This window comes from Mytilus galloprovincialis, chromosome 13 (genome assembly GCF_965363235.1).
Source record: "Mytilus galloprovincialis chromosome 13, xbMytGall1.hap1.1, whole genome shotgun sequence".
NCBI classification, from domain to species: Eukaryota; Metazoa; Mollusca; class Bivalvia; order Mytilida; family Mytilidae; genus Mytilus; species Mytilus galloprovincialis.
The window spans coordinates 11,213,085-11,224,421 of NC_134850.1; the positions used below are offsets into that span (position 1 = coordinate 11,213,085).

At 30.1% G+C, this 11,337-nt stretch overlaps 1 protein-coding gene across 5 annotated transcripts in view; it reads right to left on the reverse strand.

Annotated features, from left to right (window-relative positions):
- LOC143056711 (uncharacterized) overlaps positions 1-8,460 on the reverse strand; it is a 145,291-nt gene extending 136,831 nt beyond the window's left edge. For 4 of the 5 annotated variants that reach the window (XM_076229857.1, XM_076229856.1, XM_076229854.1 and 1 more), the window contains exon 1: positions 8,093-8,460. In XM_076229857.1, coding sequence (XP_076085972.1) covers positions 8,093-8,242 — 150 coding nt within the window. In that variant the 5' untranslated portion in view covers positions 8,243-8,460. Of the gene's footprint in view, positions 1-5,741; positions 5,838-8,092 lie in introns of those variants that run through there. The other variant, XM_076229858.1, reaches the window with a different exon arrangement.
- Between the last annotated feature and the right edge of the window lie 2,877 nt (positions 8,461-11,337).

An 11,337-nucleotide genomic window follows, 5' to 3' on the forward strand; every position in this document is an offset into this window, starting at 1 on the left:
AAAAATATTGACAAAGAATACCCAAGTTTTATGGACTGCAGTTTTACTACTCAGGACTTGGGTGTCTGGTGACAACAAAAATTTTATAATAAGATCATGTCGTCATTTTAACTTCTCAATCACAAGGACAGGTTTAAAAGATTTAAAGATAATTGTTGGCACAGTTGAATGAAGGTCAGATAGTATAAATACAATGACAAAACAGGATCAGTGGATGTTCGTGTATGATTAGATCTGTACAATATACCCTGTCATACTAAAGCCTATCGAGGCCAACAGACTAATTGGGCCCACCAATGGATCATTTTCCCTCAGTTTGGACCTATCTTAATGGAAGTTATTTGTTCCTAATCTGATAAACTTATCTATGGATTTTAATATTGAAAGTGAGACTCTTAAATTTCTTAACAATTTGATAAGATTATAACTGATTAATCCACAATCATGGCTTATAGTCAAACCATTTCAAATCTTATCTTACTTCCTTATTCATAATGATCCTGATCTTCATACATATTGTACATCTAATCTTGATCATTATCCATTTCATTTGAATTGATAAGGCCAAAATAAATAAATATGGCTTCCCTACTTACCCTAATTTTGGGACCAACTCTCAAAATTTCTTGTCCGTTTTCAATGAGATCAATTAAATCACAATGTGTCCCCTGTATTATATCAAACAATTTATCAAAATTAAATTGAACATTACAAAATTATCTACTTTTTTGTGTACATGTACTTATATTACCTAACTTCATATTTTGTCAAAACTGAAGCACATATTGCATGTATTTTATTCAGACTTAATATTTGCATGAAAACTTTTTAATTTTGAAAATTTAAAGGACTTAGTATTTTGCAAAAAATAATGGCCCATTTTCTTAGAGGAACACTTTAGAAAAAATATTTATTGGTATCTTTTTTTTTTAATCTGACCTAAGCATACAAACAAAAAAATTTTTGTAGTACAAAAGTAAGAAGCAGGAAACTTATAAATATATATCTTTTCAAGGTTGTTTTATATTTTTATTTTATGTCATATTTTCAAACCTTCGAAAAACAGATCTATTGAAAATATGAACACTCAAAGACACTACAAAAGAATACAGATATTTCTAGTAACAAAATTATTCTTTTCTTTCAACTATTCAAATCAATCTTTCTCACTCAGCAATCTGTTGATGAACATTCAAGAAGTTCTGTAAACACTAATACATGTACCTGAAGTTTTAATTACATGCATGTACAATGTACCGTTTCTCTCCAGAACACAACCTGATATTTTCCTTCTCGTCTGCTACTTCTCTCACTTGATCTTACCTTGAAAATGATACTCATGTACCATCCATAACATAGACAATGATAGACTAATCCAGCTGGAGAGACTGCTAAAATCTCGAGAAAAACATGTATATACTATATATGAGTGCAGAAATATAAAATCTACAGAACACGTTAGGAGAATTTGACCTCTGGTTGTGAGAATTTGGACTCTGACATGAAGAAGGGTAGATCTGTCGACATCTTTACCTGACAGTATTAAAACATATCCACATCTAATGCTGCTAGGTAAGATGGCACCAGAATCCACGTCAATAATGTCACATCGAAAAAAATATCCCCAAGTGTCTGTAGAGAGTGCAAAGGTGAAGTGTAAAAATCCATAATGGAAAAAAAAGCATAATATCATGAAGTACAGGCTAGTAGTAAGTTCAAATGTTCCACATAATATGTAAATTATCTACAACAGCTGCCGCATTTTCAAATTTGATTCTCGTCAATTACAAATAATGATAATATCACCAAGATGTACAAATTGGTTTTCGTTGAAATATAACTCGGATTAAAAAAGTGTACATAATTTCCACATCATTTACATGTATGTTGTTTTACGATTTTGTATACAGTAACTATGAAACATGTCGCACAACCTCCTGCCCTCATAGCTGACGCATGATAAAATTGTTAAGTAACTCATGCAGAACACTTTTAATGGAAATTTCATATCAATGTTTATCGCCCATTTCAACATTCTAAGAAAAATATATTATGCAAGTAATTAGTCCCTTTCATGAATGAAGAAGGAACAAATCAGAGATTTAGTCATTTAAATTCTTTCTTACATCCGTTAACGATTAATTCAAAGATTTGCTTCTTTTTTAGGTGTGGCATTAACACAACACACACCCACGTGTTTTTCAAAAGAATAAAATTTCCTCACCGCAAACGAAATTAACTTTGTTATAACCAAAATAAACAAACATTTTTGTGTCACTTGATTGTATTACACAATCTCTAAGTCAAACATTCGGAACACTTGACCTACGAGTAAATTCTAAAAATCCTTTCTATTTTCAAATACTGTCAGGTACCTGGACGATTGATCACCTAGCTATACATATAACTAACCAGGTAAAAAAAACAACAGACATTAACACAACATAATACCGGTGTTCTCAAGCTCTAACAAGACAATCTATACGAGACAGAAACAATCCCGACAACATATTAACAGCTATCCAATCATTTCAGTTCCATCAAACGCTATCATAATATTGTATATGAACATTTTTTCTCCCAATCATTACAAACCGAGTTGAATCGTGTTGTAATCAGAAACAATAATGTCGTCCGTTTTATACATAAAAGTAACTCTAGCTTTTCATCTCATTATGCCCAATAGGTAAAAAATGTTAATGACAGATTTTTTTATCAGATCCACATTGTTACGAGGCAGGCTACATTAATATCAAACACGTATTTTCACTCGCAGGCATGCCACGTTGTTCATTAAAGTCAACAGTGTGTGACACAGCCTTTTCCATATGTTAAATCACTCTGCATTTACTAACAAAGGCCATCGTTTCAACTCTTTGTGATATTTCAACCACGCCTTTAAAACACCCGACGTTTTCCTGAGGTAAAACTTTCAAATCGTCTCATCTTATCTCCATAAATGTGACCCCAGGTACCAAAGACCACGTTATAAATATCCCTGTTGTTTTACAAACGTTTTTATCCTGTCGTGCTCTGGGCTGTGTAAGGTTATATATTAGATCGAGTGTTTAAAGGTAAAAACGAGGAATGATTCAATAGAAACAGCGGAGACCTTAAGCCTAATGTCAACAAATACACTACCTAGTTGCTATGATAGGCCATTATTAAAATGGGCTGGATGAGTAGTAATCTTCTAGCCATTGATGGGTCGAGACTTTTATGACAAGGTGCCACCTGGAGGGGAATAAATTTCATGCTACTTTGGTTCATATTTCTCAAAAACTTTACCTTTATTACTACAATAATAGAATTTAATGTGTACCTGTGCTACTTATACATGTAAATGTATGTCTTTGTTTACAAATTTTATTTCTTTTCTTACAAGAATTCTATAAATAGCATGATCGAGAAAGACAGGTGTGAATATAAAAAGTTTAAACATGTTAAAGGAACAATTTTCATTTATTTATAAATTATGCAGAAATATATGATAATATTGCTAATTACAAAATGAGCTTTTTATACTTCATAATGTTCAAGCTTTCAATTTGTACATTTCAATCCATCTGTATATTTATAACATTTTGTATTTGCCATTGAAATACTGGTAACATGTGTAATGTACATTTGTACATCAATTGATTTCCTAAACACAAAGGAATTCAGCATTTAAAATTCAAATTTTTTCTTCCAAGTATTCAATTTTTACAATGAACTCTTCATACGTGTACCCAGTCACTAAATTGTACATTGCATTTACAAAATTTGAGGAATGTAAAAAGATTTAAATGTTCTTTCCTTATTTATTTCTACCAATGTTTTTTAGTATAAATAAACATAACATGTACATGTATATATTTTAAAATCTGTTTTTCTTTTCAAAATAATGTTTTATGAGTTAATAAAAACAACCATTATTGGTATTTTCTTAACATTTTGCTTAACGACTAAAAATCAAACAGGAAGCCACGAAGTTAATCATACTCTTTAGAATTCACGACGTTGTAACTTTTTTCAGCTCAATTTTTTTTAAAGTTCAATATGAACAAATGATAATTATACCTTTTACAGAATTTGGTAAAATCAACTATTAATACTTGCAAATGACTTATCAGATGAAAAACCAAACAAAAATACACAAAGTCAATCAAACCCTTATCACTACATAATATCAAGAGAACTTTAGGGCAATTTACAATGTTTATCTTGTTCGATTGTCTATTGTGAAAAAAATTGTATAGCTAATGGATTCACTGCCGACACGATCACTAAAATCAAATATATTTTATGACATATGTGAATACAACTTTTTTATTGAATTGACCTTTGTAATACAGGTCGTTTTTTAAAGAATACAGGCCTTGTATCTTAAAGTGTGAAAAAATATGTTCCTGGCCATGCAACATCTTGTGTAATGAATGGTTAACAATCGATTTACTTTATAAAAATATATATATATAAAGGTATATTTGAAGCTAAATGATATCTTTAAAAATGCAATGATGTCATTTGTATTAAACAAAATTTTAGGAAATTGGTTTTCTTTTTAAAAAAGAAAAAAAAAGCCACCATATTGAGTTTGCATAAAACTTACAAATGTACAATGTAATAATAATTCCCATTAAATTCAATGTTGAAACATTTTTTTTTTTAAATATCTAGAAGTACACGAACAATGCTTGTATACAATTGCTTTGGTATCTAAATCTGAACTGCTTTTTTTATTTTTGCTGTTGCTATTAAACAATGTATAGCTAGTTTATCTTTTTAATTTTAACATATAAAACAGAAAAGTTTACTTGAAAATTACAAATTTACAACTTTTGGAAGCATTTGAATTTTTCTTTACTTTTACATTAATGAAAACGTTTATCAATTTTTTTGTACCAGTACACAAACAGGGTTTCTAATAAATGACAAAAGCCCATATTTTTGTCTACTAAAATTTGTATACTAACCACTCCAACAACTATCCATAAGAGACTAATGTTGTTCAAAATATTTAGCGTACCAAAGAAATAGTGATAACAAAATTCTCCAAATTTACTCAGACATGAAGATCATAAACACAATAAAAATGAGACTTTTGTTAGCTTTATGGTTCACCTTTCACAATGTTGGTCATTCTTTAGACCAGGTGACTTTATAGAACTATAATTAACTGACCAGATGACCTTACATGGCCCAGAATAGATCGGGAGTTCACTGACCTCCCATTTTCAGACAATGAAATTTGCATTATTTATTTATGTACCTTTATAGGTAGGAACCTTTGATATATGTATATATATTGTATATATCAGATTTGAGCCAGAGTTCAATAAAGGTGAAATATTAGATCAAAGGAAGAGGTTAACTCATATCAATAGTCCTGTATTAATCCATTTATCAAAATGTCTTTCAAAAAGTTTATTAAAATTGTCAGAGAATGGAATAAGGGGAATAACTCTATTACTCTGCATGTAATTTTTTTAAAGAAATAAATCATCTGACATCTCTTTTGAATGACAGCATTTTAGACTCATTTGTTGGATCAAGGAATCAAATCAAATCAAGCTCTTCCTTACTTTCTCAATGTAAACATTGTAATTAAATTTAAAATGCAGAATTAATCATAATTATATGCAAGTTTTTGCTATCCAAAATATACAAAGTTTGGGCATATTTCATTATTACTCTATTTATAACATTTTTTTGTAAAAATTAAATGATAATAATGTGAATAAGTATTTTTGACTTACTGTCAGAAATTGATTTGTATGCCATTCTTGGTCAGTATAAATATCTTCATAAATTTCTTTGTTTAATATTCATCTTATGAAAATGAAGTTCTCAAATTCGTAATTAACTTGTATGGGTTGCTAAGTTTCACACAATTTATATTTAAATTATACCAATAAATGAAAATTTATCTCTAATCAAAATATGGATGTAAATATAGCTAAATCAATGTCATGGACAATAGCCCTTCTTACATAATGTGTGCAAACATTTTAACAATCCAATGGGACAAAATTAAAACCATTATTGATTGCCTGATAATAATGATTACATCACAAAGGAGTCTAGCTAAAACCAGGTGTCTGAAGTTTTAAATGAAAGGTCTATTAGTCCCTATTTCACACATTAAACAAATATTCATGAACAATGTTATGGGAAATGTTTATTTACCTACTTTGTCAAGATTAATGTAGCTTATGCAACTTTTACAGACTTTATTTTACAACTTTACAACTTTTACAGACTTTATTTTACAACTATAAACTTTTACAACTGTATTTCATCACTCAGACACATACATGTATTTAACATAGGCAGAGGGGCACAAAATTTCGGGGGCGGGGCGCGGCGCCCCTCCATTTCATGCTAGCTGGAACACTGTCATTGATACAAATATTTTTGCATAAAATACATGTTATTTTTTGAACATGTATGTAGCATCCTGGTGGACAGGGACTGACATTTTTTTTATAAATGTACTATCAATGTATCATGTTTCTAGAACATGCTCCACAGTCTGCTACAAAACCTTTTCAGAATGGGAAAACAGCCATTGAACATCAGAGTCCTCTCTTAATCTGTGCTTTTGAAAGAATTTGGTGACTTTATAAAGCTATCTTTAGAATTGCGAAAAGAAGTCATTGACCCCAAAGGTTAACTTATATAACAATTTATATTAATAACTATGTTGTTGTTTTTTTATGATTTAATATATTTGTAGTTCTTCACTTTCTGTATTATATATGTTTGTGTAAAGGAGTAGGTCCGGTAAGGACCGATTTTGGCCTCAAATTTCAGGTTCAGCTGACGAAAGATTTTGACCACTTTTTAAACACTTAAGTGTCTATTTTATTTGAATTAATTAGTTTATGTGAAAGATTTTAACAGATTTAGTCATTAAAAACAACCCGATTCAAGCTCAAATATGAAAAATCTACCTAATATGCCAAAAAATGTCACTTTTCAGATGGTTTTTGGTAAAAATGAAAGTGGCCGAATCTGTGTTCATCCTCAACCTTTATATTCATTGTATGTTATGTATTATCATAAAATACAACTTACATTTCAATATTAAGGATGAACACGAATGCGGCCACTTTCGTTTTACACGAAAACTGTCTAAAATTAAACTAAAATGCTATAGAATTGTGAGGATTTCAGTAATTTAGCATGACTTAATGGTGCTAGTACCGGATATATATGCATTGTATTGTCAAAAACAGCCCATATTTATGTAGCAGAAGCATTCATCTGTCCAATAAATAACTAAAGGTTTACGTTTTAACAATTTTGTAAAACTGCTATATTTTGGGGCAAAAAAGGGGTCTTACTGAACCTACTCCTTTGTGTTTGTTCCAACTCATATGGGTGTATTTTGCAAATAAAATTATTATTTTTACTAAACCTATGTACATGTATATGAGGTAGAGGAAACAGTTACAACAAATGTAAGCAACGATGCTTAAAAAAACTACTTCAACAGTTCAACTTTCAAGAATGTTCAATTTAAACTGGAGATACATTTGTACAATTTATATGCTCACCTTACATTAATAATGTCATTATTTGTATTTTACATGTATATTGAATAATTCAGTTAACCTTTTAAAACTTAAAAAAGGTATAAATAAACCTGCAACTTACATTGTAAGTAACAAATACCCCTAAGCTATCGCTAAATGTCAAATCAAATGCCTGTTTTAATGAATAAAAAATTATTATGTGACTTAGGCAATATCAAAAGTGCATGATTGCTAGAGAATTTATTTTGAGTTTTTGCTGCTTATCCATCATAAATTATTTGATTTAAATAAATAAATATTACCCTCAAATTGTGTACATTCACATGACAATTTTACTTTTTTGGGGTTGACATACATGTACATGTATACATTGAATGATCAATCAACCCCTATTTAGACATTGCCTAACACATTATTGACCGAAAGTAACTCTTAGCACTTTTAATTAAAATTTATAAAAAAAAATAGTATATAATTTCAGCTGGATAACATTTTATTCAGCAAGTTTTGAAGGAAGCGACTTCAAGTGTGCCAAGTTTGTATCATTTATGCAAAGTAAAAGTCCCTACCTGTTTTGCCTTTTTAAATTTAAGGAACGAATCTTGTAAGCTTGACTTGGTATCATTTCCAAAATCTATGGTATATGCTTCTTTCCGTTGTGATTTCTTAATGCCATGTGCGTTCTGTTGTTTGTTCGAGTCAATGACATTGTCAGCCATTTTGCCAAAGGAATGTTCTGAATATTTGGAATCAAGCGTTTTTAAATTTTGGAATGTCTCAGGCCTCAAAGGGTATTCACGTGTCACGGTGCTTTACATGCAAATTTTACGTCACCGGTTTTAACAACAAAACGTGTTTTCATCATTGTTTTCAGACAGCGCCTTGACGATTTCAAAACACCTGTTTCTAAAGAGGAAGTTACCGGTGCGTCGGTTGGTTACAGTCAGTTGGTTTACCCAATCAAATATTCTGTTACATTTGTTTGCCGCGGTAAATTTTTCAGAGGTTCAGAACAGGATAATGCTACAGTGTTTTTAGAATTCGTAAAAATTTAGGAAATTTATAAATACCATTTTTTTCCGATATATTTAAATTTATCAAGAATATTAAAATTTATAGTTTTTATATTTCAATATAAAAAAAATGTCTTTATTCGAATACTATGAAACTGAGAAAGCCCACATTATTGTAAAGTTCACAAACGAATCAAAAGAATTCAAATAGTTAAAAACTATACTGGCAAATTATTATGAATGTGATATAAACAAAGCATCAGCATTAAAAGATGAAAAATGAAAATATGTTAATATCAGTACCGTCTTATCAATGACGTTTCAAAATCTATCTTACGTTTAAAAAAAATACGTGACATGTATAAAATTACATGTTTAAAGAGAGATGCGGTATATATCCATAAAAATGTACATTAGATTTACGGCTAGTTTATATACATAGAAAATTGTAAAATTGCAGTCTTTTCTGTGATGTGTTTAGTAGACTTTTTTTTTCTTATGGGTGTTTTTGTTTTTTGTTTTTGTTTTTTAAATGAAGTGTTTGCTTTTCAAATACAAAAGCTAATTTTTGGTGTGTGTATTTCTTTTATAACGTTTTTTTAAAGGGATGCGGAAGGATGGTGTTTTTGTTATTAATTTTTTTTTTAACATTTTATCTTAAAAAAATGAGTGTAACCCGTCATATACCTGATTTATGACAACCATGAATAAATTATGTGAGAGTTAAAGGGTAATAAAATGATGGGTATATGTAACTTTTATATGTATATAGCAGATCGTGGACAAATTAAAAAAAAAACTAACGTCATTCACATATATCATGGAATCATTATATTTCAGTAAAAATACAACTAAATTCTTATACATGTATTCCATATCCAGAAATCAACGCCACTTTGCTTATTTGAATATTATACTAAAGAAATCGGATGCGGGTCACGGAAATTACATTAAAATGTTAGGGAATTTTGAAAAAATGTCTGTTTTAATTTTAATTTAAGTGATAGACAGGTTGCCGGGGCAGAAAATGAATATACACAACAATATACACCATTTAAACGAAACATAATGACTGTTGTTGCAAAAATACAGGTTCCTGAGCTATTTTAAAAATCGAAGCGAGAGGCTTTTAACATTGCAGTGTAAAATACAGGCTAAAATGGCTGAAACGTCAAATTTGCAAACTTTGTGTTGAAAATTGGCTTACAAGGTCATTACAAAAACAGGTTGCCGGGGTGAAATATGAACTTGAATTTCCAAAGAATAAGCAAGTCCAAACCTTGTATGTGTAGTCGTTGAACTCTAGTTTCCCACGTTAAATTAAAATGTCACTATTTCAAGAAGAATAAACTCACGAAAGCACGAAAAATTCACTAAATTCGCGTTCATTGTTTTGATTTTGACCGCCTGACAACTTTACGGAAATATCAAAGTGATTGTAAATAAGGACTCTGTGACGGGCAACTTATAATATCCGTGTTTTAAAGATTTTAATGATATCAAGCCTATCAAGCCAGTCCAGTTCAAAGTACTATCACGTGGTACAATTCTCATTTACATATTATGAATATTAATTAGCAAAACCACTACTAATTTCTGGCTATGCAATCATGCTCATGTTGTAATCGATCAGAAAATAAGTTACCACCACAAACACACAGTTATCGCCCTTCGGATAGAATTGGGTAAATAAAAAAAACACAAAATGAATGTGAAACTATAAAGTCTGTTTCAGTTGAATGATACAGTTCACAAACATCCAATTAATGTGTTAAGTCGGGACTATTAACCGTACTGGTATAATTGAGTTGTCTGTTTAAACATAGACGGTCACATCGTCAAACTGTTCATTTTAAGACACTTATCATAATCAACCCCAAACAATGGTTTCTATCCGATTAGTCCCAAAGAATTTATTTTTTCTATTCAATCGACTATTCTTTTTTCTCAGGTTATAAAAATAACAGAGAATTCAGAATTGGCATGCTCCAAAAAATGGGTTCTACACCGGTCCGAATTCAAGGGACAAGTTAGAAGCAAATGAAGACGTTTGGATAAACCAATCTGTCTACACTTATAATTCAATGTTCAATTCCAATAGCTTACATTTTTTTGTGCAAAATATCGCAAAAAGGATTAGACACGAGTTAGTCCAACATAGAGCGTCTTCTATGGCAAGCCGTTCTCGTCAAAACTATGTTTAAACCCTTTTTTCGAAAAAAATACACACTGAGATTTAAAAACTTAAAATAACACACTGAGATTTAAAAAAAATTAAACACACACTGAGAATTCAAAGTTACACACTGAGATTTTAAAAAGACACACTGAAATGAAATAAATTGAAAAACACACACTGAGAATTGTTAATTACACACTGAGATTTCAAAAATACACACTGAGATTAATATGCAAATTACTAATGAATATTCATGAGATGAATAATTCAACAGATTAATATCTTGATCTCAAGAACTCTTGTCATTATGTAATGAAATGCGATTCCTTCAACCAACATTCGTAATAAATTTCAATACTTAAAAATCGCTCATATTTATAAGTTTGTTGCCTAAAATTGAGATCATTACTACTAGTGTGTCGGGATTTTTTTTTTTACTTAAAACCGTTTAAGCATGGGTCCCTTTTCAAAAGTCTTCCAACTGTTACCCTGATTTCGCAAGGTAATCTTTTATATTTGTGTTACGTTTATATGCTATAATAGACACTTGGGTAAAAATTTCACTGCATTTTTTTTTTTTTTTTTGCAGATTGTTCCAATGTTTTCTTATAATTTTAATAAA